Raw genomic sequence first — 26,193 nt, 5'->3', positions numbered from 1 at the left:
GGGAGCCCTTGCCAGGAGAGCGTGGAGGAGCCGGGCCTGAGGAGGTGCTGCCCTCATCCTTTCTGCCAAAGCCGGAGCCACGCCGGGAGAGGGGCACCGGAGCCGCCCGCTGCTGTCAGCCACCTCCTTGTTTGATTTAACTGCATCCTCCTAAAGACATGATCAAAGGAATGTAACTGCTGAAACTAGATCATGATTGGCATATAATGGATTTAACGGGTGAATAATAAAAGTATATATTATATATATTTTAAATCTTTCCTGTTCCCCACTGCCATGAGTTACATTCGGCTGCTGAAGGTCATCACTGGGCTGCTGGACTGGGACTTTTCTCCGTGGGGACAGCTGAGGTTGATGCTGTGGCAACATGGTGGCTGCTGGCCAAACCCTCCTGCCTGCCCCGAGGGTGCTTCAGGCTCTCCCCTGCTCGGCTCTTTGTCCCCGGCTTGCTCCTGACTCGGTTAAACAGGGCCTGTCCCCGCGGGCTCGGGAGCACCTCGAGATTCATTTCCAAGGGCTATTTGTGCAAGCGATGCCTTGTCCCACCTCCTGCCCAGCCACAGACTCCAACCTTCCTGCTGGACGCTGACCTGAGGGCCAGCAGTGCCCGAAGATCCGGGGGCTCAGCTCCAGGGCGGGGCTGGCACACCCCGCTCTGCTCGGGCTCCTGCGGCTCCTTCCCCTCAGCCTTCCACGGGGCGGGGGCACTGGGGGTGCTCCACTGCCACTGCCACACCTCCAGCCTCTGCTCAGCTGTTTTTCTCTGGAAGCATGGAAATATGGATACTCCATCAGCATCACCCCGGGGCTTCAGCCTCCCCGGTGCCTCCACACCAGCTCCCGGTGTCACCTCGTGCTGTGGGATCCGCCGAGAGAAAGGAAACGTCACAGCAAACCTTCATCCCACCCAGGAGTGCCCGGACAGCCTCCTGCCACATCACGAACCCAGAGCTCCGAGATGCTCCTGCCTGCCCAGCCAAAGGTTTCCAAAGCTGCACACCAAGGCCAAGACCCCGTCTATGCACTCTCACGCCTCCCTGTCCTCGCGTGTCCCTGTCACCCCCCGTGGCACCACGGACCCTGAGAGCCTGTGCCCGCCCCAGCCTGGACCTGTGGGGCCTCAGTGGGGACCAGGAGCCCATCACATCCCCCTGGCAGTGCCATCACATCCCCCTGCTCGGGGTCCTGTGTCACCTATGCAAGTACCTCTGTGTCCCCTCCTGTGTCCCTGCTGTCCTGGGCTAGGAGAGGCTGGGTGTGGGTGGGGGACACCCCATGGGACCCTCCCTCTGTCCCCATGGCAGGTTTGAGGGCTCTCCAATGAATCCCCCCAGCTTCCATGGGTGCAGTACCCATGGGTGCCTGGCACCCCAGGGCACTGCTGACTTGGGGGTGGGCTCAGCCGTGATCCACCCACAATGGGCTCCGGAGGGTGACAGGGACACTGGGACAGGCTCTGTTAAAATAAAACCTTTATTCGACTGGCTTGATCCCAGGGTGTAAATCTGTGACTGTCGCTGGTGCCAGAGCAGAGGTTGGCAATGTGTCCCCACCCGGGCACAATGGAGTGTGTGGTGGCAGGGGCCCCTCAGGGATTCCAGGGTGACGATGGCACCATCCTTGCACCCAAAGAGGGGCTGGGATCAAGCATGGCCAAGACTGGTGAGATTTGGTGGTTGCTGTCACCCATGTCACCCCTGTGGGGCTGTGCTGGGCTGTCGTTGGCCCAATCAACCCATCCTGGTTGTCACAGCATCTCTGTCCCCTGAAGGACAGGAGTGGGGCACCAGCAGACTGGGTGGCACTGGGTAGGGGAGCCCCCAGCCCTTCGGGTCCTCCCAGCCCTGCTGTCACCACAGACAGCTGAGCAGTGTCCTCGGGCTGTCCCCACGCAGGGTGCCCACCCAGGGAGGAGCCTGCTGTCCCCCACACAGACACAATATCCCCCCATGGGCACCTCGGGGACTCCAGGTTGTCCCTCCTGTGGACCCTCACAGGCTCTTGGATCGAACGTGCACGAAGAGCGTGGCAGGGGACAGGGACGCCCCGTCCTTGGAGAGCAGGTGGATGTGGCGGTACCCTGGGGACAGACGGGGGCTCAGCGGGTGCCAGGGGCTGTCCCCATCCCCGGGGGGCAGCGGGGTGGCACCGGCACCCACCTTGGCGCATGCTGGGCAGGGGCAGCGTGAACTGCCCCACGAAATCATTGCAGGAGGTGCTGTCGTAATCCTCCACCACGAAACGCACCAGGGCCAGCTCGGGCACCCGCACCTGGAACCGCAGCGTCTCCTCCCAGCGCGGGTTGAAACCTGCGGCACCGGCGTGGGGGTGGGGGTGGTCACCGGGGTCACCGGGGCCATGCAGGGAGCGGCAGGACCCCCGGGCACTGCCCCTGCCCCGGCTGAGCTGCCGTCCTGCACTGGGGGATGTGGGGACTGGGGTGATGCTGGGGCTGCAGTGGGGTGTACTGGGGAAAACGGGGTCGTACTGGGGCTGTGGTGGAGCGTGCTGGGGGAATGGGGTCATGGTGGGGGACTGGGATCATGCTGGGGCCACCATGGGGTGTACTGGGGAAAAGGGTTTCTGCTGTGGCTGCACTGGGGTATGGTGGGGGAACAGGGGCTGTACTGGGGGAATGGGGGTCATACTGGAGCCGTGATGGGGTATACTGGGGAAAAGAGGGCCAAACTGGTACTGGACTGGGCTATATTGGGAGAATGGGGGTTGTGCAGTGACTGAGGTGCAGCATACTGGAGGGATGGGGACTCTGATGGGATATTCTGGGGGAATGGAGGTTATATTGGAGCTGGGCTGGACCATACTGGGAGAATGGGGGTGACACTGGGGCCGTGGTGGGGTATACTGGGAGAATGGGGGGTCGTACTGGGGAGAATGGGCATCACACTGGGCTTGGTACTGGAGACCATGAGGGAGCAGCACTGGGAGAACTGGGACATGATGGACCCTGCCACGGGTGGGGATCTGGCTGTGCTGGGGAGGGGACATTGTGGTGCACGGGGGAATCTGGGATGTCCTGGGCACTGGGATGTCCTGGGCACTGGTTCAACTGGCAGTGAGTGGTACCCAAGGCACTGTCCCTCACAGGGATTAGGGTGCCCCTGGCATCAAGGTGTCCCTGGATCAGGGTGCCCTGGGGTGTCCCTGGGAATGAGGTGTCCTGAGGGTGTCCTGGAGCCCCCCTGGAGATCAGGTTCCATGGGGTGTCTGCAGGGATCAGGGTGCTCCAAGAGCCCCTGGGTTGTCCTTGGGCATTCCTGGGATTCGGGCAGTAGTAGGGTTGTGAGAGGTAACTGGGTGTCCCTGGGGGTCGGGGTGCCCTGGAGTGTCCCTGGGGGTGCCCGGGGGTGCCCAGGTCCCCGTGGTGCCCAGGGGTGACCCCAGGGGTGCCCAGGTGGCAGCACTCACCGTTGTTGAGCTTGTGGTGGGTTTGCTGCTTGGCGCAGTCGGCCGGGGTCCCGTGGATCTCCACGCGCACAAAGGGATCCACGATGGAGCTGCCCTTGTCCCTGTTCAGCTTGGGCAGCTGCTGGGCTGTGATCACCTGTGGCACAGGGGACCAGGGCACAGCGGGGATGGGGGTGTGGGGAAAGCACTGGTGTCCCCAGAAGGGACGTGAGTGGCACTTGGCTGGGGCTGGGGACACGGTGAAAGGAGGGAGGTGGCTGATGCCACCCAGTGGCTGACACCAGCTGGATTTGGGGACAGGGTTGGTGTCACCCAGGAGATGTGTCATGGGTGACACATCAGGAGATGTGGATGGGATGAGGAGGAGGGAGGTGACTGGTGCCATCCAGGAGAAGGGACGTGGTGGCACATGGCTGGGGACAAGGTGGTGTCCCCAGAAGGGGATGGCACCCAGCCAGGGGTGGGGATGGGGTGAAGAGGAGGGACATTGTTGGTACCATGCAGGAGAAAGAACATGAGTGACATATTGCTGGGTCCCCAGGAGGAGGGATGTGGGTGGCACTTGGCTGGGACTGGGGATGTGTTGGGGAGGAAGGAGGTGGCTGATGCCATCTCCGAGAAGGGACATGGCTGATACCAGCTGGATTTGGGGACAGAGTTGGCATCACCTGGGAAAAGATGCAGGTGCCACCTGACCAGACATTAAAATGTCATGGGTGCGACACAGCAGGGACGTGGGTGGCACCCAGCCAGGCCTGGGGACAGGCTCGAGGGGTGTCCTCACCCTGATGTGCAGGGCCAGGCGCCGGGAGCCCTCCCCGGGGGGGCTGCGCAGGCAGAGGGGCTTCAGCACGTAGCCACAGCGGCCGTTGGGCAGGAAGCGCCCGGCGTTCAGGTCCATCTCGTAGCCCGGCGTCTGGAAGTTCAGCGCCACTGTGGGGACAGCAGGACGGGCTCTCAGGGGGGGTGACGGCTCCAGGGGTGGCTGCCAGGTCAGGGGGGCCTGGGGGTCTCACCCAGCTGGCAGCCAGCGTTCCACATCTCCTGGGGGTTGTAGTTGGCAGAGTTCATCTTGAGCCCCAGCGGGTACACGCGGCTCAGCTGGCGGGCGTTGTACCGGACCAGCGCCGGGCCTGCGGGGGGACACGGCTCAGGGGGCTGCTGCACCCTCCAGTGCTGCCGGGGGGCTCCAAGAGAGGCTGATGGGCCCCAGGACATGGACAGAGCCTGCCCTGAGCCTGACATGTGACCCTGAAACCAGACCCTGGAGTTCAGACCCCAAACCTGGACCTTGACCTTGGACCCCTGACCCCAAACCTCTGACCCTTGATCCTGATCTTTGTAACCCCACACTTTGACTTTATACCCCTGACCCTGGACCTTGACCATGGAACCCAGACCCTGACCCTACATCTTGACCCTGATCCCTGCACCTCAGACTCCAAATCAAGACCCCCAAGCCTATGCCCTGACCCAGATCCTAATCCTTGAGTCCAGACACTGACCCTGGCCCCAGACACTGACCTTGGACCCCAGACCCTGAACACTGACTCAGATCTTAATCTCAGGCCCTGACCTCAGATTCTGACCCTGACCCCAGCCCCAGCCCTTGACCCCAGACCTCAGTCCCTAGACTCTGACCCAGACTTTATTCCCAGCCCCCGTCCCTGGACCCAGATGCCACGTCCTAAATCCTGATCCAGACCTTGATCCTGGTCGTGTGACCCTAAACCTGGCCTCTGGCCCCAGGCAGGCCCCAGGCAGACCCATTCAGGGCAGCCTGGGTGAGGCCAGCATGACCTCTGACCACTCATGGGGCCACCCTGGAGTGGCTCAGCCCATCCTGCATCCCAGTGACTCAGGAGTATGGACCTCCTGTCCCCATCCTGTCCCCATCTGGTGGCACTCACCTGCCTCCTTGATGAGCTTCCGTGCCTTCCTCTCACTGAAGGAGGACATCTGGCAGGGCTGGGGGTGGCGCAGGGCCTGGGCCAGCCCGGGGAAGGGGACAGCCTGGCAGTACACCACCAGTGCCGACAGCTCCGGGGACACCTGCGACGCGTCCTTGGCCTGCGGGAGCCACCGTGGCATCAGGGACAAGCTGGCCCTGGAGGCACCTGCCAGTCCAAGGGTTTACAGACCCCCTCCCTGCTAGTGCTGAGTGCTGAGACCCCCAAGGCCATGGAGACCCTCAAAGCAGGGGAGCCCCAAGGTGGTGCAGAACCCGAGGCAATGGAATGATGGACCAGGGCCTGATGGGGAACCCAAACAGGTTGAGAACCTGCAGCCATGGAGAACCCAACGGGATGGACAGCCTGAGATGTTACAGACCCAAGGATGAGGGAGACCCCAAAGTGCTGGAGAACCTGGGGTGATGGGCACCCCGAGATGATGGAGTACCTGAGGTGACAGAGACCCCAAAGTGATGCCGACCCCAAAAGGTCACCCTGGATGTGATGCAGGCCCAACATGATGGAGAACTTGAAGAGAAATCAAAGTGCTGGAAACCCCAGACACAGGCCAGCCAGCCCCAGAGGAAGAGGGAGGCACAGCTGAGGGGTCCCCAAGCTCTGTCCCCTCTTCCAGGCAGTGGCACCCACAGCAGCTGCCCTGTCAGCCCCGCCAGCTCCAGCCCATCACCCACCTGCAGAGGTTTGATCTCCTGCAGCGACTGCAGCGACTGAAAGAGGAGAGAGCAGGGCTGCAGAGGGATGGCAGAGCTGGCAGTGCTCAGCTGCGACAGTGCCAGGATGCCATGGTCCCCTGGCACCACCAGGATGCTCTGATCCATCAGGACCACCAGGATGCCATGGTCCCCCAAAACCACATCCCTGGGGAAGTCTCTTACCCGCCGGGGGCTTCTCTCCTGCCCCTTCTCCTCCTCTTCTTCCTCTTCTTCCTCTTCCTCCTCCTCGGGGTCCAGAAGGGAGGTGACACCCTGGGGCTCCTGCCACAGCTCTGGCAGCTTCTTGCCCTTCACCAGGATCTTTTCCTTCAGCTGCTACAGAGGGCAGGTCTGAGCTCAGAGTTCAGAGGGGACATGGGGACACTGCGGTGGCACGTAGGTGGCCTTACCTCTGGTGAGGGGAGATCGTGGGGGTCCTGCCCCTGCAGGGGCTGTGTCAGCAGCCTGTCCCCCAGGATGGCCTTCATGTGCCGGGCCATGGTGGCCTGCTGCTCCAGCCCGCAGTGGTTCTCCAGGGACAGGATGACGGGGTAGGGGGATTTCTGGGCACAGGGAGGGGCAGCGCTCAGCACCTGGCACCGGGCACCGAGCACCCCCAGGGCTGCCACCCCATCTCACCTCAAAGGCGGAGTCGCGGATGCTCTCGATGACGTCGCGGAAGAGGATTTTGGAGGTGAGTGTGTGCCCGTGGTAGACCACAGGCTCCCCGTCCGAGCCCTCCCAGCAGTCCAGCTCCACGCAGCGGCACCCTGCCCTCAGCGCCCTGCCACCACAGCGGCACCAGGTCAGTCCCTGTCCCCCTGGAGCCACGGCACCTTCTGGGGCTCCGCGGGGCCGGGGACACGCACCTGACGTAGGCCTCGGTGCTGCTGGTGCCGCCGATCTGGTTGCGGGTCAGGTAGGTGTTGTGGGAGGAGGAGATGAAGTAGTGGCTCAGGGGCTGGCTCATGTCCTGGTGCACCTTGGTGTGCTCCTGGTTGAGGATGTCACCAGCAGCCGACAGCAGGTACATCATGAAGCCGTCCAGCATCATCAGGTCCTGCTGCTTGGCTGCGGGGCACGGTGGCAGCTGTCACATGGTGCTGGCAGGGTGGCACCCTGAGGACCTTCCCCACTTGGAGGTGCCATGTTCATCCCTGACCTGGCACTGTGGCACCCAGGGCACGTGTAAGTTCCCTCAAGTGTCCCATCTCCATCCTGATGTCACTCATCCTGCTGGTGCCACATTCACTCTGGATGTGGCATGGTGACACCCATGAGGTGTGGAGGTTCCCTGTCCTAACCCTGATACCCTCTGTCCTCCCAGTGCCATGTCACCCCAGACCTGTCACTGTGGCACTCAGGGGAGGTCCCCTTTGTGTCCCATCTCCCATCTGATGTCCTCCATCCTCCTAGTGTCACATCTACCTTAAGGGTACTATTGTGACACGGAGGTCCTTCATCCCCACCATGATGTCCCCTAGTGCTGTGCTCAACCTGGGCCTGCCATGGTGGGACCTGAGGAGGACAGAAGTCCCTCAGCAGTGTCACATTCGTACCAGAACTGGCATCACACCACCCATGAGACATGGAAGCCCACCTGCTGCCCATCCCCACCTTCACACGCACTGTCCCCATGGTGTCACATCCACCAGGTGCCAGCCGGGCCATGTGTTGGATGGCAGACACTGGGAATGGGCACCAGGACAGTAATAGAAGCCTTGGAGGACCCCATACCCGTTTGGGGGGTGATGCCACCAATCAGAGCCCCATCCCTCCACCCATGATCTCCCATGGCTCTGGCAGTGCCCACCCCATGACCCCACACCCCCACCCTACCCTTGTCGTTGAGCTCGTAGGTGCGGATGATGGAGCGGGCCTGGCGCAGGCTGCAGTCCTCGCCCTGGTCCCTCAGGAAGTCCTGCAGCTCCTCAGCCGACAGGACCCGGTCCTCGCCCGAGTAGCGCCCGAAAAGCTCCTCCAGCTCCGGGCGCCGCAGCAGCCGCCGGCAGAACTCCTCCAGCTCCCGGCCCTCCAGCCGCTCGTTGCCCGAGTGGTCACACTCCTGGTGGCACAGCCCAGCCTCAGGGACTGTCCCCTCCCTGTGTTGATGGGGTACAGCCATCCCCTGCCTTGTTCTGCCTGTCCCCTGGGGTGGGCAGGGTGTGTGGGACAAGTTTGGGGGGCTCAGCTACTGCCCCCTCTGTTCCCCCAGCCAGAGCCCTCTGACCCTCCACTCTGGGGTGGAACAGAGCAGAGCTCCGTGCCTCAGTTTCCCTAGGTGGAAAGGGACCTTGGGAGATGCCCAGAGAAACAGTTCTCCATGGGGGAGAAATGTCCCACCTTGGGGACACACAGAACAGTGGCTGGGACAGCTCAGCCCACCTCACCCCTCTCCACCATGTGCTCCTGGTGGGACCCAACCCTTGGTGGCAGTGGGTGGCTTTGGTGTGAGGAGTTTGTCAGTTCTCTGTGCTGGGGAAGGCAGAGAAGGAGCCAGTGGATGGTGCAGCTCAGGACAGGTACCTTGAAGAGCTTGGAGGCGTAGACATCGTCCATGTCGATGTTGAGCATCCTCAGCATGCTCTTCACCTCCCGGAAGGACATCTTGTTGTCCTTGTTCCTGTCTGCTCGCTGCAGGACCCCATGGATCCAACTGCACCGGGCTAAGGAAACCTCCCGGTGTCACCTGCAGCCGTCCCCACCCTGTCCCCAAGCTCCCCTTGAAGGATATTGGTCGAGCTTCTCCATCTGGCTCATGGCCTGCAGCCGCCCCATCAGCTTGGTGAGCCCCTGCACCCAGTGCCGCGCGTCCTCCTCGCCGCGGGCGGCCAGGTCGAGGTTCTTGCGGCGGCCCTTGAAGGCGAGGGTGAAGCAGTGGCGCTCGGGGAAGGCGGCCCCGTGCTTGCGCAGCCCCTCCGACCGGCGACCGTCGCGCACCGCCTCGATGTGCGCCACCGAGACTGCGGGGACACGCGCGGGGTGGGGAGGGACGATGGACGTGCTCCCCCGGCGGGTCACCCACCCGCGAGCATCCTGCAAGACACCCTGGCTGCTGATGGACACCCGCGCGTCCCCGCGGCGCCCCCGGCACCGGGCTGGGCTCGGCGGAGCCGCTGCCGGGCTGAGCCCGCTAATCCCAGGCGGGACGGGAGCCGTGCCCGCTGTCCCTGCGGGGATGGGGACGGGGACGCTGGCAGGGGACGGAGCAGCCGTGCAGCGGTGCCAGCTCCAGGCACCCATCCCAGATGAGGGTGGAAAGAGGCGGGTGACGCCGGGGAGGGGGGATGGAGTCTGGCTGGGATGGAGAGCGGACCTTGTGCTGACCCCGGGGGGATGGGGAAGGGCGGGGGCTCTTACAGCTACACACGGGGTGTACTGGGAGGCACTGGGAAGGGTTGGGAGGCTCTGGGAGCCACTGCATGAAGGGTGCTGGAGTTCAGGTATTGGGTGGGGGTCTACATCATAGCTCAGGTGAGGGTCTGGACCAAAGGCTTGGGGTGCAGGATTGGGGTTTGGGTGCTGGCTGGGAGTCTGTGTCCTCAACTGGGGTCCGAGTGAGGGGGATGTCAGGGTCGTGGGTGGGGATCAGGCTCCAGGTCACAGGTGGGGAGCCAGGCAGGGATCTGGGCCCAGGGGCATCTGGGACACCGGTGGGGTCTGGATTGTGGAGTTCCATGTCCGAAGATTGGGTCTGGTTCTCACTGGGGGATCTGGGCTGGGATCTGGGTCCTGGGTTGGGGTCTGGAACTCAGGGGGGATCTGGGTTCTGAGTGGGGACCCAGGCCATGGGTGGGGGTCTGGGAACTGGGCTGTGGTCAGGATCCAGGTGGGGTTCTGGATGCTGGGAATGGATCTGGGTCCTGGGTGGGGCTGCAGGTCCTGGGGTAGGGTCTGGATTCCAGGTGGGGGTCCTGGGTTGGGGTCTGGATCTCACATGGACATGTCCATATCTGGATTCTGTGTGGGAACCCAGACCAAGGTTGTGGACTAGGTCCTGGATTGGCATTGGGGCTCCAGGTGGGGATCTGGGTAAGGGTCAGGTCCTTGGTGGGGTCTAGGGGTGGGTCTGGGGCCCTGCCCAGCTCCTGGCCCTCCCTGCAGCTGAGGGCAGCGCAGGCTGTGTCTCGGTGTCCCCGAGCCCTGTGGGACAGTGCCAGCACTCACAGCTCTGGGGGGAGCGGGCGCCCCGGAAGCGTCCCTCGAAGCAGACGGTGACCCCGTCCTCCTGCAGGCGGAACAGCCGCGCCCTGGAGCCTCCCCTGGCCTTCACCTTCCAGAGCAGGGACCCCTGGAGCATCCGCTGCACATCCTCATCCTCCGTCAGGCCTGCGGGGACAGCCCTGGGCTACCGAGGGCTCTGGGGGTACTGGGGGCATGGGCTGGGGGGAGCTGGTGCACATCTGGGTGCACATCTGTATCCAATGGGATGGCATGGGACAAATGGGACAGGAGGGATGGGATGGGATGGGATGGGATGGGATGGACAGGAGAGGCTGGTGGGGTGGGACATGAATGACACAATGTGACAATGCAGATGAGAAAAGATGGGACAAATAGGACTGGACAGGAGGGGGTGGGGCAGTCTGACTGGACTAGATGGGACACAGTGGGCAGGACAGGATGGGACAGGTGAGCAGGGACAAGATGAGGCAGATGGGATGGGATGGAACAAACAGGTTGGGACGGGATGGAACACAAAGGGGATGGAATGGGACAGGACAGGCAGGAGAGGACAGACAGGACAAGCCACTGCCCTGGGCCCCTTTGGAGCTGTTCAGGGGGGACAGGACACAGCAGTGACACAGCTCAGCTGCTAAATCCCAGCAAAGCTGCCCAGATCCTGCATGGAGAGTGCCAGGACGGTGCCAGCAGCAGAGCTCAGGCTGGGAACAATGACAGGGTGGACTCGGGGGACTCGTGGGCCCACGCCTCAGCCGGGATTTTTCCGTCTCTTCACGGAGTGGTTATTTCCTCCCTTTATTGTTTCGGCAGCCATTCCTGGGATCTCCAGTGGCCACGTCCTGCTCTGCATGGAGATTCCACTCCTGGGCTGGGAAAGGTTGGCTTGGGGACTTCTGGGGACCTCCTGAGCCACCATGGCCCCGGGCATGCAGCCACCAGCTGCCAGCACCTCCTGCATGGTCACATCCTGCCCAAGGTGCAGGATGGAGGGTATGGGGTGCGGGGACATGGCTGCAGGAGCATGGGGCTGCAGGGATGTAGGGACACATGGATACAGGTCCTTGGGCACAGGGATGGGCACATGGATACAGGTCCCTGGGCACATGGAATGTCAGGTCTGTGGGCACTGGTGTGTGGGTGCACAGACACCGGGGTGCAGTGTGCTCGTGGATGTACAGACACAAGGACACGTGGATGATGGATACAGAGATGCAGAGATGTGTGAGTACATGGATCTGCTGATGGAAGGACAGACAAACACAGGGACATGCAGGCAGGTGCATGCACAGGTGCATGGATGCATGGACACAGGCACATCTGGGCACAGGGACACAGCTGCTCTGTCACACAGAGTCACAGTGGACACAGGGATGCACTGACAGAGTCATGGATGCAGGGATGCATGGATCCACAGGTGCATGGATGCACTGCTGCCAGGACACACGGACATGGGGGCACATGGGGGCATGAGCATTGGGATGCACGGACAGTCAGACACACGGACATGCATGGACATAGGGGTGGGTGCTCCCAGACACAGCCCAGGGGAGACATGGACACACAGGGGCTGGGGTGCAGGGACAGATGGACCTGTGGATGTAGAGATAGAGAGGTACAGGGACACATGGACACATGGACACATGGACATAGAGGTACAGGGACAGATGGACACATGGATGTGTGGATACAGAGTTGCAGGGACAGATGGGTGCAAGGACACAGAGCCACAGGGACACACAGACACACGGACGTGGACACACGGAGCTGCAGCAGCTCCAGGCACACGGCCCCGTGTCCAAAGCTGGGGACACAAGGCCAGACCCGGCCCCTCCCGCTGCTCCCACTGCGGGCTGGCCGCTCCCAGGGACACGCCCTGACCTTGCCGGGCACCCCGGCCCTGCCTGACTGGTGAGCCCCGTGTGCCCACTGCCAGGGCAGCAGCCTCGGTGGGGAAACTGAGGCAGGGTGTTGGGGAGGGTCCTGGGGAGTGGGACCTGAGCCTTGGGGACAATAAATGCCCTGAACAAGGGGGCTCCTGTCACCTGTGATGTGGCCAAACCCAGACCCCACTGTTCCCCAAAGGCTGGGGTGATGCACAGCTATTTTGGGCGGGCCGCAGGGACCCCTCCCCTCCCGGGGGACCCCTCCCTGCTGTGGGGGAACCCATCCACCTCGGGAACCCTCCCAGTCAGGGGCACCCTTCCGTCCCTGGGGACCCATCTCAGCCATGGGGGCCCCCCCTGCCCTGGGGACCTGTTCCCGTCACAAGGGTCCCCCCCACTTCGGGGACCCTCCCGGGCACGGAGATCCCTCCCGGACCCCTCGGCCCAGCCCGGGCGGAGTTTCTGCCCGGTTCCTGCCGAACTCACCCATTTTCTTCAGGGCTCTCCCGGGCCGGCGGGAGCCACCGGCGCCTTCAGACGGGGCGCGGAGCTGCTCGGCGGCGGGGCGCGCCTTCCTGCCGCAGATCATGACCGGGACCCCCGGCACCGCCGGTGCCGCCGCTATTGCCGGTGTTCCGGGACTCCGGTGCTCTCGGTGCTCCCGGTGCCCCGGCTGGTTCTGCTGCTCCCGGTACGCCCGGTGCCCCCGGCCGGTGTAACCGGGCTGGGCGGTGGCGGAGGTCGGGGCTGGGGCTGGGCGGCCGGGCCGTGACCGGGGCCGGCCGCGGGGAGGGAGCGGGAGGAGCCACACCGCAGCCCGGCCGCTGTTAACCGTTTGTGCCGGCCCGGGGCTGCCGGGGCTGACCGGGACGGGACCGAGCTGCGCCGGGCTCGTTCTGCTCCGCGGCTGCTTCGGCACCGGCACCGGGCCGGGTCCCGACGTGCCCCCGGTGTTCGCTCTGTGCGGCGGTCCCGCTGTGTCCGAAGGGCCGGCGGGGACAGACCGGGGGTCCCCACTGCCCCCCGCGGGTCCGCCTGCACCGGGCACCGGCCCAGGGAGCCTGGCGCTGCCAGGGAGCCGGGCTCGGCCGGTCACCGGCGGGAGCCCCCTCTGCCCGGGGCCAGCGCCGCCCTGGCAGCGCCGGTGGGCACCCAGGGCATGCCCAGGGCACCGGGGACCCGGTCCTGCCGTGCCAGCCCTGTCCCCAGCTCATGGCCTGGGTGGCACCGGGCTGAGGGCCGCAGGCAGGGACTGGGACCTCCAGGTGACTGTCCCCACCGTGGGACACCCCGGGAGGGGCAGCAGCGTCAGCGGGGAGGTGCCAGTCCCAGAGCCCCGAGTGTGAGAGTGTGAGGTGAGAGTGAGAGTGAGAGTGTGTGTGTTTGTGTGTGTGTGAGTGTGAGTGTGAGAGTGAGTGAGAGTGTGTGTGAGTGTGTGTGTTTGTGAGTGTGAGTGCATGTGTGTGTTTGTGTGTGTGTGAGTGTGAGTGTGAGAGTGAGTGTGAATGTGTGTGAGTGTGTGTGTTGTGCATGTGTGTGTTTGTGTGTGTGTGAGTGTGAGAGTGAGTGTGAGAGTGTGTGTGTGTGAGTTTGTGTGTGTGTGAGTGTGTTTGTTTGTGAGTGTGGATGTGCAGCCACGCTCACACAGACCCCAGAAGGGTTTAGGGTGGGAAAGACCCCCGGGATCACCGAGTCCAGGCTGTGCCTGACCCCCCTTGTCACCAGCCCAGAGCACGGAGTGTCACATCCAATGGTTCTTGGGCACCTCCAGGGCTGGACACTCCAAACCTTCCTGGGCAGTGCCAAGGCCTGATCCCCCTTTCCATGGGGAAATTCCTGCTGCTGTCCACCCTGAGCCTGCCCTGGCCCAGCCTGAGGCCGTTTTCCCCCAGCCACCCTTGAGGGTGGTGGGGCAGGGAGGGATGAGTCACTTCAGGCTTTTCCAAAAATCCAGTGTCCAGGGGAGCAGGGAGGCCACCCCAGGCCTGGCTGGGCTGTGGGGACCAGGAGCTCCAGGACAGGAGGAGGAGGTGACTTTCCCCAGTGCCAGGGCCACAGGGGTGCTGCCAGCCCCTGGGCATCCAGGGGTGAGAGCAGGGCAGACTGGAGCAACATCTGGGCAACATCTGGGCACGGTGAGTAATACTGAGTGTCCTGGGGTGACATCTGGGCACTTAGGGCAGCATCTGGGTACCCTGGGGGATGGGGGAATACACTGAGGGAACATCTGGGCATCCTGGGTGTGTCCTGAGCAACATCTGGGCACCCAGAGCAACCACTGGGGACTCCTGGGACCATCTCTGCTTATCCCAGAGCAACATCTGTACATGCAGGGAGACACCTGGGCAGCCTCTGAGCAGCCTGGGACAGAATTTTAGTGCTGTAGTTCAAGACCTGAGCAGCTCCTGCAACATCTGGGCAGCTGGAGACACATCTGTGCAGTCCCTGGGCTGTGTTTGGGGGGGATAAAGCTCTTCCTGAAGAGTTTGGGGACAGAGGGACACCGGAGCCACCCCAAAAATGCACTTGCAAGCCACATAACCGGGCTCTGCTCCAAGCTCTCTTCCTCCCATGGAAGCTGCATTCCCAGGAATTCAGCAGCAGATGCCTCGCCCGGGTGGAATGAGCAGGATAAACACCTCTGGCTGCAAAACCCGCGGCACAACAAATCCCTGCGCGGTCCCTCCCCTCCCGCGGCGTTGCTATTTTCTCCCGGCCGCCAGCGGGTTGGAAGGGATCCCGTGGAAAGCGGGATCGCATTCCCGGCCGCTTATAGCGCAGCACGTGTGCCGTGAATCAGCGCTCGGGATTCGCCGCCCTTCCCAGCAGGAATCCTGAGTCAGGGCTTGGAAATGGCCGGAGGTTTAAGAGATTTTATTGCTTGTATTTCATTTATTTATTAGTTTTTCATTCTTTATTTCATTTGTTTGCCTTCAATTGGCAAAGGAAATGTTTCCCCAGGCGATGTGGATGTGATTTAGGAGGGTTGGGAGGTGTTGACCCACTTGGATTTGGGGTTTGGAGATGGGGTTAAGGTTGGAAAATCGGAGTGGGAGGCAAGGATGAAGGCAGCACAGGGATGCTGAAAGCTGCTCTGCATCCCAATCCCAGCATCCTGGGCCAGGCTGGATCCAGGTGGTCCCCAGGGCACCCCAGAACCTCTCACCCCGCTGGGGCACCTTGTTCTGCCAGGTCACATGTGTCCCCGTGTCCCCACAGCTCCCTGCCTCAAAGAAAGCCCTTGGAGCAGAGGGGCTTCACCCTGGGGGCTCAGGGACCCCAAATTCTGCCCCTTCCTTACTACCATAATTAATTAATTTGGATAATAATTAACAGTGGTTAAAAGCATACAGTGAATAAAAGAACAGGGGATAAAATTGGATAATAATTAACAATTGCTCTGCCTGACCCAGCTGTCCCCTCTCCTGCCCGGTGGCCCGGTGGCACTGTCCCAGTGCCATGTTCCAGATCCCAGTGCCATGTCCAACCCTCCCAGTGCAGTGTCCCAGTCTCCTGGTCCCTTCCCCTGGCACCTTTGGTACGTGGCTCCATTGTCCCTGTCCCCATCGCACTGTCCTGGTGTCACACTGCATGGCCCCAGTGTCCCCATGCACGGCCCCAGGATCCTGGATGATTTATCACAGAATTCCAGGATGGTTTGGGTTGGAAGGGACCTCAAACCCACCCAGTGCCACCCCTGTCATAAGCAGGGACACCTTCCACTGTCCCAGGTGGCTCCAAGCCCTGTCCAGCCTGGCCTTGGGCGCTGCCAGGGATCCAGGGGCAGCCACAGCTGCTCTGGGCACCCTGTGCCAGTGTCCCAAAGCATCCCAGCAGCCCTTCCTGCCTGCCCTGTCCTGCTGCACAGCCCAGGTGGCACCCCCAGCACTGTCCCTGTGCCTGCTGCAGTGTCACAGAACTGTGCCACCACCCCATGGCGCTGTCCTCCTGCACAGGGTCCCTGTGCCAGGGCTGGGTCCCACACCTGGGCTCTGGCCCGGGCACAGCCTCGCTGCTCCGGGGTGCTGGGCACTGTCCCTAGACACCGTCCCACTGTCCCCTGTCCCGGTGCAGTGTCCCCGGGCACTGTCCCCATGCCTGTCTGGGTGCACCCATCCTGGTGCACAGTTTCTCTGTCCCTGTGTCCTGTTTCACTGTCCTGGTGTGCTGTTCCTGTCCTGTGTCTCACTGTCCCATTGTCCCTGTGTCTCTCACTGTCCCACTGCCCTGTGCTGCTATGCCACTGTCCCTGTCTGGCTGTCCCTGTCCCACTGTGTCTGTCCCAGTCCTGCTGTCCCTGTCCCTCTCTATCTGTCCCTGTCCCTATCCCTGTCTCCATCCCTGTCCCAGTCCCCCTGTCCCAGTCCCACAGCCCCTGTCCCTGTCCCTCTGTCCCTCTGTCCCTGTCCCAGTCACACTGTCCCCATCCCTATTCCTCTGTCCCTCTGTCCCTGACCCCATCCCTGTCCCCCTGTCCCCATCCCTGTCCCCCTGTCCCTGTCCCAGTCCCTCTGTTGCTCTCTCCCTGTCCCTATCCCTCTGTCCCCCTGTCCCTGTCCCTGTCCCCCTGTCCCTCTGTCCCTCTGTCCCTGTCCCTGTCCCTCTGTCCCTCTGTCCCTCTGTCCCTGTCCCTGTCCCTCTGTCCCTCTGTCCCTCTGTCCCTGTCCCTGTCCCTCTGTCCCTCTGTCCCTCTGTCCCTGTCCCTGTCCCTCTGTCCCTCTGTCCCTCTGTCCCTGTCCCTGTCCCTCTGTCCCTCTGTCCCTCTGTCCCTGTCCCTGTCCCTCTGTCCCTCTGTCCCTCTGTCCCTGTCCCTGTCCCTCTGTCCCTCTGTCCCTCTGTCCCTGTCCCTGTCCCTCTGTCCCTCTGTCCCTCTGTCCCTGTCCCTGTCCCTCTGTCCCTCTGTCCCTCTGTCCCTGTCCCTGTCCCCAGCTCTGCAGTCCCTCCCGTCCCCGCCAGGCGGAGCCCTCCCCTCGCTCCGCGCTCTGCCCTGTCCGGCCGGCAGGGGGCGCGCGCGCCGCGCTGAGCGCCTGGAGCGCAGGGGAGGGAGGGGCCCGTTCCGGGAGCCGCGCGCTGATTGGGCGCGGCGCGGAGGGGGCCGATGTAAAGCTCACGCTGATTGGGCGCAGCGCGGAGGGGCCGATGTAAGGAGGTCGCTGATTGGCCGCGCGCTGTCCCCGCACGGAGAGGGAGCCGCGGCGGGCCGGGCCGGGCCGGTGCGGGGCCGGTCCCGCCATGGAGGAGCCGGGCTGCGGGGCGCAGTTCCGCGCCGCCGTGCAGGTGATCCAGGGGCTGCCGCGGAGCGGTGAGTAGGGGCCGGGAGCGGAGCCGGGCGGCCGCCGCGGGCCGGCCCCGCTGACCGTGTCCCGCAGGTGCGTACCGGCCCTCCTACGAGGAGATGCTGCGCTTCTACAGCTACTACAAGCAGGCGACGGCGGGGCGCTGCCAGGGCCCGCGGCCCGGCTTCTGGGACCCCATCGGCCGCTACAAGTGGTAAGGGGGGGGTCCCGGTCCCGCTCCGGTCCCGCTCCGGAGGGCCCGGCCCCGCTGACGGCCCCGGCCCCGCAGGGACGCCTGGCACAGCCTGGGCGGGATGTCCAAGGAGGAGGCGATGGCCGCGTACGTGGCGGAGATGAAGAAGGTGGCCCAGAAGGTAACGGGGCGGCGGCGGGGCCGGGCCGGCGCTGCCCGGTGCCCGTGCCCAGCCGCGGCCCTCCGCAGGTCATCGACACCGTGCCCATGGACGAGAGCACGGAGGAGATGTTCCGCTACTTCGAGCCGCTCTACGAGGTGATCCACGACATGCCGCGGCCCCCCGAGTCCTTCTTCAGGAGGAAAGGGGGTGAGTGGGGCCGCTGTGCCCCGGCCGTGCCCGGCCTCCCCTGCCCGCCGTGCTGCGCTCCCGCTGGCACCGGCTCCGGTTCGTCCCCGAGGGGACACGGGGTGGGCACATCCCAGCGACCCTGCCGGGCTGCTGCTGGGCTCTGTGGGCAGACCGGTGTCCCCGTGTGTGACACTGGTGTCCCTCTGTGTGACATTGGTGACCTCTGTGTGACTCAGGTGTCCCCTTGTGTGACACTGGTAACTCTCTATGTGACATTGGTGTCTGTCCCCCTGTGTGGCACTGGTGTCCCCATGTGTGGCACCAGTGTCCCTGTGTGTGACAGAGGTGTCCCTGTGTGTGACACTGGTGACCCTCTGTGTGACTCAGGTGTCCCCTTGTGTGCCACCGCTGTCCCCGTGTGTGACACCACTGTCCCCGTGTGTGACACATGCTGGGCTTTCTGTCCCCAAGCTGCGAGCGATGACTGGAGCCCTGTCCCCGGTCCCGCGGGCAGGGCAGGGCAGGGCAGGGCTCGGGGGCTGTGCTGCCCTTGGCACCGGCCCACGCCGGGCAGGGCTCCGGGCCAGCTGCTGGAAACATCTGGACAGGCCGGGCAGCTCCTGCGTGGAGGGGAGCGGAGACACAGGGCTTGAGAAATGGGGTTATTTGCAGGGGTTTGTGCTGGAGGAGAGCCCTTCCTGGCCCTGTCCGTGCCTCTGCTGCCCGGAGGGGCTGGGGAGCTGTCCCCGTGCAGCGCTGGCCTGGCTGCCGGGGGGTCAGGGGGGCACCGCAGGGGCTTCCAGGGTGAAGCAGTCCGGGTGTGTGACCTGCCAGTGGTGCAGAGCCCTGGCAAACACACTCACACCCAGGCATCTGTGCTGTGCCTGTCAGCCCTGCTTCCCACCAAAACCAAATGGGACTTTTTGGGATGCCAAAACCAGTTGTGTGTAAAGCTGCTCCTTCCTCTGGTGCCCAGGTGCTTTGTTCTCCATTTTGATGCTGAATCCCTTGAAAAGGCAGACTTAGTTTTTTTCTCTGAAATTTAAAAGCTGTGTCTAACTGGTCATTATCCACTTGGGAGTGTCACTTACAGGTGACATTGTCACTTAAATCTAAACCTGGTGGAACAATGAGCCCGAGGTGGCTGGAGCTGAGGTGCAAAGCACTGAGCTCCTCAAGGTGTTGAGTCATTTGTGTTAAAGGCTCCCAAACTCGCCTTCAGACTCTGCAATCACAGCTTTGGTTGCTCCTAACTGGAGCAGAAAGGAGATTTCAGAGTGTGGAGCATGGCAGGTGCCTCCAGCAGCTTTTGGGCACAGAGCTGAGGCTCTGGGCAGCTTTGGTTTTGTTTATTTACAAAGACAACACGTTATAAAGTGGCACTTGGAACCCAAATCATGGATGGATCCAGATCCCACCAGGTCTCCAGGGAGTGGGGCTTTCAGCAGGGTCTTGTGAACGTGGTGGCTGGAGCCAGGTCTGTCCTGGTGCTCTGTGGGGTGACAGGAGCCACACTCTGTGGGTCACAGCACACCCTGAGGAGGATTTGGGAATGGGGAGGAGGATTTTAGGAATTTGAAGAGGATTTGGGAGGATTCCAGAGCAGGGCAGCCCTGGCAGTCCCCCTGTGTCAGTGCAGCTGCCTTGTCCCCTCAGTTGGTCCCCTGTGACGCTGAGGACAGGCTGGGGACAGCGGAGAGGTGAGGGAAGGAGCAGCAGGGCAGCGTTGCCACACACCTGCCTGCCCAGGAGCAGGGAGCAAAGTCCTGGGGGCTGCTGGAAACCTGGCTGGGATTAACCCCGTGGGCTCCACAGGGTGCTGGGGAGGGCTGGGGCCTGTCAGGTCCTCTCAGGGTGCTGCTGGCCCAGGTCCTTGGGGTGCTGCTGGCCCAGGTCCTTGGGGTGCTGCTGCCCACACAAGGCTCCTCCAGCCAGTGCCTCTTGCCTTGGGCTCTGTCACCGTGGGTGTGCCCTGGGCTGTGGGCACTGCCAGGGGACAGCACTGTCACTGTCACTCACCATGCTGATCCCTCTGCCTGCTGCCCCAGGGGCTCAGGGACAGGGACACCCCAGGCAAGGTGAGCAAGGTGTTCTGCACAGGGTGAGCCCAGGTGGGTTCCTGGGCTCTCAGCAAACAAACCTGGCTCCTCTCCTTCCCTGCCAGCTGCTGGCACCTCCAGAGGCTGCTGCTCCCTGGCTGCTCCCTGACATTCCCACAGCCAGCCCAGCCACAGGGAGCCAGCACAGCCAGGACAGCAGGACTGAGCCCACAGAATGACCCAGCTCTGCCTTTCCCTCCGTGCAGAGAGCCAGGGGCAGCAGGATGGCCCCAGCCAGGATGGCACAGCGAGCAGCCCAGCTCCAGAGAGCCCCAGAGACCCCGGGCCCGGCCAGCAGCAGCACGGGCAGCACGTGCCAGGTTGGTGTCCCTGCTGTGGCCAGCACCTGGCAGAGCCCTTGGAGCAGCACGGGCTGGGGCTCCATCCCCCCACGGAGCTGTTGGCTCCAGGCACCTCTGCTCCAGCCCCGGGTGCTGCGGGCACTGCCCAGGTCACGGCTCCAGCTCTCACTGGGGTTTCCCTGGACTTGTGGGGTTGGCTCTGCCTCCCTCCTGCCTGTGCAGAGGGGCCACAATCTGCTGAACTGCAGGGACAAGGGGAGGCTGTTGCCTGTGGGCTGGGAAATATCACCCTGTGAGGTCTGTGATCCATGAGGGGATGTTCTCCCGTGCCTCAAGACACGTTTGCTGCTTCCTTGGCACTGGGATTCACAGTGCCAAGCTCTGGCTTTTCTCTCACAGCCCCTTGTGCAGTCACCCCCTCCCTCCCTGTGCTCCCCTTGAGGGCCCCTGGCTGTGCCCTGAGGTGGGCAGGGTGCTGCAGGGAGGTTCCTCCTCCTGCTGCCACTCCAGCCTTCCCCCAGGAGCAAATATGGTCACGGAGCGAGTGCCAGTGTGCCAGCTGTGCCAGCAGTGCCCAGGGAGCTGGGCAGTGTCCCTGCCTGTGTCACTGCTGCCCAGGGCCCATGGGTGCTGTGCCAGTGGGACACCGTGGGCAGCAGAAGGGGGAGTTCAGTCCTTGCCATGTTAACAGAGCTGCTTCTGCCCCCCCAGTGCCTCAGTTTCCCTCTCCAGCCTCGCCCTGGGCAGGCTCATCCCCTCTTCCCCCTGTGCCCTCGGACACAGCCGGGCACCCCTGCCCTGCCCAGGGCTCAGCCCTGTGCTTCCCTTCCAGGAGCTGGGCTGGCTCCTGCCCCCGAGGGGAGCCAGGTGACGAGTGACTCTGAGGGGGACACGTTCAGTGACACCCTGGAGCAGATGGAGCCGGAGAAGGTAACGGAGGAAGCGCTGGAGGCTTTGCCACCCCTGCCCTGCCCACTCTGCACAGCAGCACCAGCCTGGGAGCCTCATAAAACCTGCAGGGACACCCTCCTGCACCTCTCCGTGCGTCGTGTCACTCCTGGAGCCTGGTCCCTGTCACTGGGGGGATGCTGAGGAGCCTCCCCAGCCCCCCCATTCCTGTGGTGAGGCTCTGCTGGGGCGCTGGGGGCTGGTGGGGCTGGGCAAGACCAGCAGCTCCACACGGGTGCCACCATCTGGATTGTTCCCCTGCCACTTCTGGCACACTTTTGGCACTTGTGCCATGCTGAGGCCTGGTGGGTCTGGTGGAAGGAGGAAGGAAGCCCCCCTCTTTTGCCACCTCACCTCTGGGCACCTCACTCCCCTCAGGTGTCACCCCCCAAGCCAGATGCTGGCTGGTGTCACCACTGGGATTCAGCCTCACTCAGTCCCCTCCACTCCCAAAACTGCCACCACAAGAGAAGGACTGCACTGCTGCCCTGGCATTGCCCTCCCTGCCCTGGGAGGGGAGTGGGGGTCTCAGGGCCCTTCTCTCCCCTCTCACAGGCCGGGCAGGTGCAGGGGCTCACTCCAAAGGGGGCCCAGGCTGGGGCTGAGCCCCCAGAGCCCCAGAGTGCTGGGCAGGGCGAGCGGGGCGAAGGCAGAAGAGCCGAGGGGAGCAGCAGCAGCACAGACCTGCCAGCCCTGGGCTCCGACACAGGTGGGTGCAGAGCTTGTCCCTGCGCCCCTTCCTGCTGCTGCCCACCTCCCGTGGGCTGGGGGGTGGGCTGGGGGCTGCCACCACCCCCATGGGACTGAGTTTGGCTCCAGCACCTGTGGTTGGGTCATCAGGAGCTGAAGAAATCCACAAGTGTCTGCATCCCTTGGCCCCAAGCAGCTCAGCCCTTCCTTTGCCCATTTCCTGCTGTGGTACTGCATTGCCTGAGTTTGGAGGGTGCTGTGCTGGCCCTTCAGCAGCCAGGCAGGGGCTGCAGGGCCCTGGATCCCCGTGCCCAGCTCCTGCCCCTGATCCAGCTACACCAGCAGTGCCTTCGGATGTGGGCGGTGCCACGGGTGAGCTCTGCCCAGCAGGGCAGGGGTGAAGCTGGGCCCTGTGCCCTGGAGGCCTTGGGGACAGCAGTGCCACTCACCTGATGCCACCCAGCACTGCTGCTGGTGTCTGGGGAGCACCAGGCCTTGAGCTGTGCCACTGCAGGAGGAGCCTCCTGCCACCCTCTGTGCTGTGCCCAGACATTCTGGGCTACCCTGGGGTGGCATTGCCACCCTCACCCGTGGGACTGGTGCCATTGCCTCACCTGGGCACAGCCCACGTGTCTCAGCCTTTCCCCTGTTACTGTTCCCTTCCGGGCTGCCTGACCTTGGCAGTGAACTTGTCCCCAGGCCGGGCTGGGCTGTCCCCAGGGCTGGCAGCAAGTCCCTGCCCGTGTCCTGCTCACTGCTTGGATTATCCAGGTGTTTGCCAGGCTGGTTTGGGGCCTTTGCTGGGCCCGGGGGCAGCCAGGGAGGAGCTGCCCTGGCCCTGGGTGTCCTGCCCGGTGGTGGCAGGTGTCACCAGATGTCACCAGGTGACCCACACGCACCGCAGCACCCACCCCGTTGGTGGGCTGGCCACCCACTGCCACCACCACGGCACTGGAGTGTCCCAGTGGTGCATGGCCCTGGGGACAGCCTTGCTGGGGCTGCCGGGCTGGGCTGGCAGCGGCTGCGGGGCAGGCAGCCCACGGCAGATGCCCCGTGGGAGTCGCTGCTCACCGGTGGGTGACAGCACGGCGGGGGGAGCAGTGCCAGCCCCGGGGCTCCTCGGGCGGTGCTCAGCCTGCCCTGCCAGCCGTGTGCCCGTCGCTGTGCCCGCAGGTGTGCGGCCGGCCGGGGGGGACCCCGCGAGCGGCCCCGAGCCGGCCCCGGGGCTGGCGGAGCTGGAGGCGCACGTGGGCAGCGCGGTGCGGGCGCTGCAGGAGGAGCTGCGGCGGGTGCGGGAGCGGCTGAGCCGGCTGGAGACGCTCGGCATTTTCCAGGTGCGGCTGGGGACAGCGCTGGGACCCCGCACCGGGACAGCAGGGCTCCGCTGCGGGCCCTGCGACACGGCTGGCCCCGGTGTGGGGACCCCCCGGCGCTTGGTGGTGACAGATCCTGGCGGGGCGCGGCTGGTGGCGCCTGATCCGGCCCACGGCGGCAGGAGCTGCTGCCCCTCGCTGCCGCTGCCCCCTCATTCCCACTGACCCGTTCATTCCCTCTGCCCCCCTCGTTCCCACTGCTCCACTCATTCCCACTGCCTGCCTCATACCCATTGCCCTGCTTAGTCCCACTGCCCCCCTTCCCTCATTCCCACTGACCCGCTCATTCCCTCTGCCCCCCTCGTTCCCACTGCCTGCCTCATACCCAGTCCCCCCGTCATTCCTGCTGCCCCCTCATTCCCATTGCCCCATTTATTACCACTGACCCGCTTATTCCCTCTGTCCCCTCATTCCCACTGCTCCCCTCATTCCCTCTGCCCCCCTCATTCCCATTGCTCCACTTATTCCCACTGCCCCCCTCATTCCTGTTTCCCCCTCAGTCCTGCCTCCCTCAATCTTGTTACCCCTCATTCCCATTTCCCCCCTCATTCCCACTGCTCCCCTCATTCCCTCTGCCCCCTCATTCCCATTGCCCTGCTTATTCCCACTGCCCCCCTCATTCCTGTTTCCCCCTCATTCCCACTGTCCCCCTCATTCCCACTGCCCCCCTCTTTCCCCCCAGGGTCCTGGCCCAGCTGCACCATCTGATCCCTGGCAGGAGCCCTGCACGGCCTCTCCAGGCCGTTCCCTCCCTCTCCAGGGGCACAGGGGCTGGCAGGGGGGTGCCAGCCCCAGCTGCACCCCAAACCCTCTCCTGTCTTGCAGGGGGAGGCAGCTGGGACAGAGCTCGGCCCGGCACTTGCTCCACAGGTGAGCTGGGGCTGAAGGAAGCGCTGTGGGGTGGCCCTGCTGTCCCCCTGCCCACCCCACAGCCCACGGGGGTGTGGGGACACAGCTGGAGGAGGTCAGGGGAGGGACCCCCAGGTGGGGAGCAGGTGACATCCATGGGGACACATCCCGTGTGAGGCGGTGTGATGCACCATCTCCAGAGGAGGAGGGACGTGACCAGGACACCGAGCAGTGGCGGTGGTTCCTTTCAGCAGAGGGCTGGGGGGTGTTTGTTGCCACCGGTGACACCTTTGTCCCCTTCCCCTCGCCAGGCCGTGTCCCCGTGGCGCCTGACCGTGTCCCCGCGCACGCTGCTCTTCCTGGCCACCTGGCCCTTCGTCACCCAGTGGCTGCTGCGCCACTGGCAGGGCAGGAAGAGGTGACCAGCACCGCGTCCCCGCCGCCACCGCCACCCTCCTCGCCCATCCCGCTTCGCACGGAGCCACGCGGGAATCGCCTCACCAGCCACGGGCTCTGCGGGCCGGGCCCGCCGGGACACCGGCACCGACGCTCAGGGCCGGCACCGGCCCCGGGGCCGCCGCCACGCACAGCCGGAGCAGCAGCAGGACCAGCCGCGGCCCGCGGGGACAGCCCCGGGCCCGTCCCGGCCTCCGGGGGCTGGGACATCACCGAACCTGCCTCAATTAAAGTCGCCTTTTCGGTTCAGCCCCGCTGCCTGTGCCCTGCCAGGGGAGGGGACCGCGGCCAAACGCTCCGGCCCGGCCGCTGTGCCAGCCGGTCACCCCCGGTCCCGGCCGGTCACCTCCCGTGGCTAGAGGTGGCCGTGGCCGCCCTGTCCCCCGCGCAGCAGTCTGTGCCCATGCCCACCCTGAGGGTCCCCCCAGTGCCACCGGGCCGTGCCAGCGCCACCCTGTTCCGGAGGCGGCGGTGGGGAAGCCCCAGGGACCCCCGCGAGCTCCGTGGGCCGGGCTCCGGCGGTGCCCGTGCGGGGGTGCGGGGCGTGGGGCTGGGCAGGGCGGGTTCCCCCGCCGGTGGCACAGCGGTGACACGGGCCCCTCGTTCCGCGGGCCGTGCCCCGCCCGGCCGTGAGGCCGCGGGTGCCCCTGGGGCCCTCCTGTGCTGCTCCCCCCTCACACACGGAGCCCCCCCGGCCCGTCCATGGCTCCCCCAGCCGTGTGTCCCTCAGCGGGGCCCCCAAACCCCTCCAGCCACCCCAAGGCCGCGGCCCCCCCCCGACCCGAGCGTGGGGCCCGAGGGGGACATCGCCACCGTGGCTGGGGGTGGCAGGGGCAGGAATGGGATCGGGACCGGGACCTGCCCATCCCCCTCCTTCCCCGTGCCCCTCCCCCCCGCCCCCCCCAGGCTTCGGGAGCGCGGCTCCGCACCGCCCCTGCAAAAAGGGACGCGGCGCCTTTAAGAAAGAACTTCTTTCCGCTTCGGTTTGTTTACATCTCCCTCCGCCAACTGCAGTACCGCCACACAGCGCCGGGATCCTTCCGCTCGCCCCCTTCCCCCCGGGCCCGTGCACCCCGGAGCCCCTCCCGGCCCCCCCACGGCCTAGCCCGGCCCGGTCCGGCCCGGCCCGGGCCTGTACACCCCCCCGGTCCCGAGGTCGCAGCACCGCCGGCGGAACCTCCGCCGCGCGGGGACTCTTTTCGGACTGTGCTACAACCCCGCGTGGGGGGGGGGACGTGCGCGCTGCCCTCAGCGCGGGCCTGAAGGTCGCGGGGCGCGCGCGGCTCCGCACAGGGGGACTCCCCCGCCTCGTGGTATGGCCCGGTCCCGCCCTCGTCCCCTCGCGATTGGTGGCGGCGCTCAGGAGTGACGCCCATCCCGTCCAATGGCGGTCAGCTCCTGCAACGGCCAGGGGCGTGTCCCGGCGGGCCGGCCCGCCCCCCGCGCCCACCGATTGGCCGCGAGGCGGCACCGCCCGCGCGCTCGGGGCCGTGGCG

At 64.7% G+C, this 26,193-nt stretch overlaps 2 protein-coding genes and 1 long non-coding RNA gene across 7 annotated transcripts; 2 read left to right on the top strand and 1 right to left on the bottom strand.

Annotated features, from left to right (window-relative positions):
- Position 1: 1 nt before the first annotated feature.
- On the bottom strand, positions 2–12,949 carry PLCD3 (phospholipase C delta 3). Of its 4 annotated transcripts, XM_041461963.1 has the most exons (16): positions 12,646–12,949; positions 10,259–10,420; positions 8,826–9,054; positions 8,618–8,747; positions 7,931–8,156; positions 6,961–7,162; positions 6,731–6,875; positions 6,502–6,654; positions 6,275–6,427; positions 6,071–6,106; positions 5,337–5,496; positions 4,443–4,559; positions 4,211–4,359; positions 3,427–3,562; positions 2,160–2,309; positions 2–2,080 (listed from the first exon to the last, which is right to left on the bottom strand). In XM_041461963.1, the coding sequence occupies exons 1-16, from the start codon at positions 12,746–12,748 to the stop codon at positions 1,992–1,994; spliced, it is 2,340 nt and encodes a 779-aa protein (XP_041317897.1). In that variant the 5' UTR covers positions 12,749–12,949; the 3' UTR covers positions 2–1,991. The 4 variants fall into 4 exon arrangements, with proteins under 4 accessions (XP_041317897.1, XP_041317895.1, XP_041317894.1 ...); XM_041461961.1 differs by lacking the exon at positions 12,646–12,949 and having other exon boundaries at positions 2–763; positions 1,958–2,080; positions 8,826–10,387; XM_041461960.1 differs by lacking the exon at positions 12,646–12,949 and having other exon boundaries at positions 8,826–10,387.
- A 4,371-nt stretch (positions 12,950–17,320) lies between these two features.
- On the top strand, positions 17,321–24,946 carry ACBD4 (acyl-CoA binding domain containing 4). Of its 2 annotated transcripts, none has more exons than XM_041462001.1 (10): positions 17,321–17,461; positions 17,529–17,649; positions 17,725–17,809; positions 17,878–17,998; positions 20,286–20,399; positions 21,214–21,311; positions 21,885–22,038; positions 23,193–23,353; positions 24,218–24,262; positions 24,553–24,946. In XM_041462001.1, the coding sequence occupies exons 1-10, from the start codon at positions 17,392–17,394 to the stop codon at positions 24,661–24,663; spliced, it is 1,080 nt and encodes a 359-aa protein (XP_041317935.1). In that variant the 5' UTR covers positions 17,321–17,391; the 3' UTR covers positions 24,664–24,946. The 2 variants fall into 2 exon arrangements, with proteins under 2 accessions (XP_041317935.1, XP_041317936.1); XM_041462002.1 differs by having other exon boundaries at positions 17,347–17,436.
- Positions 21,396–21,771, top strand: LOC121350574. The gene is made up of 2 exons (XR_005954682.1): positions 21,396–21,502; positions 21,708–21,771. It is a non-coding gene; the product is annotated as an uncharacterized LOC121350574 (long non-coding RNA).
- Positions 24,947–26,193: the final 1,247 nt, after the last annotated feature.

This window comes from Pyrgilauda ruficollis, unplaced genomic scaffold (assembly GCF_017590135.1).
Source record: "Pyrgilauda ruficollis isolate IOZ18807 unplaced genomic scaffold, ASM1759013v1 scaffold159, whole genome shotgun sequence".
Classification (NCBI taxonomy): Eukaryota; Metazoa; Chordata; class Aves; order Passeriformes; family Passeridae; genus Pyrgilauda; species Pyrgilauda ruficollis.
This window is presented reverse-complemented; position numbering and strand designations above follow the sequence as displayed.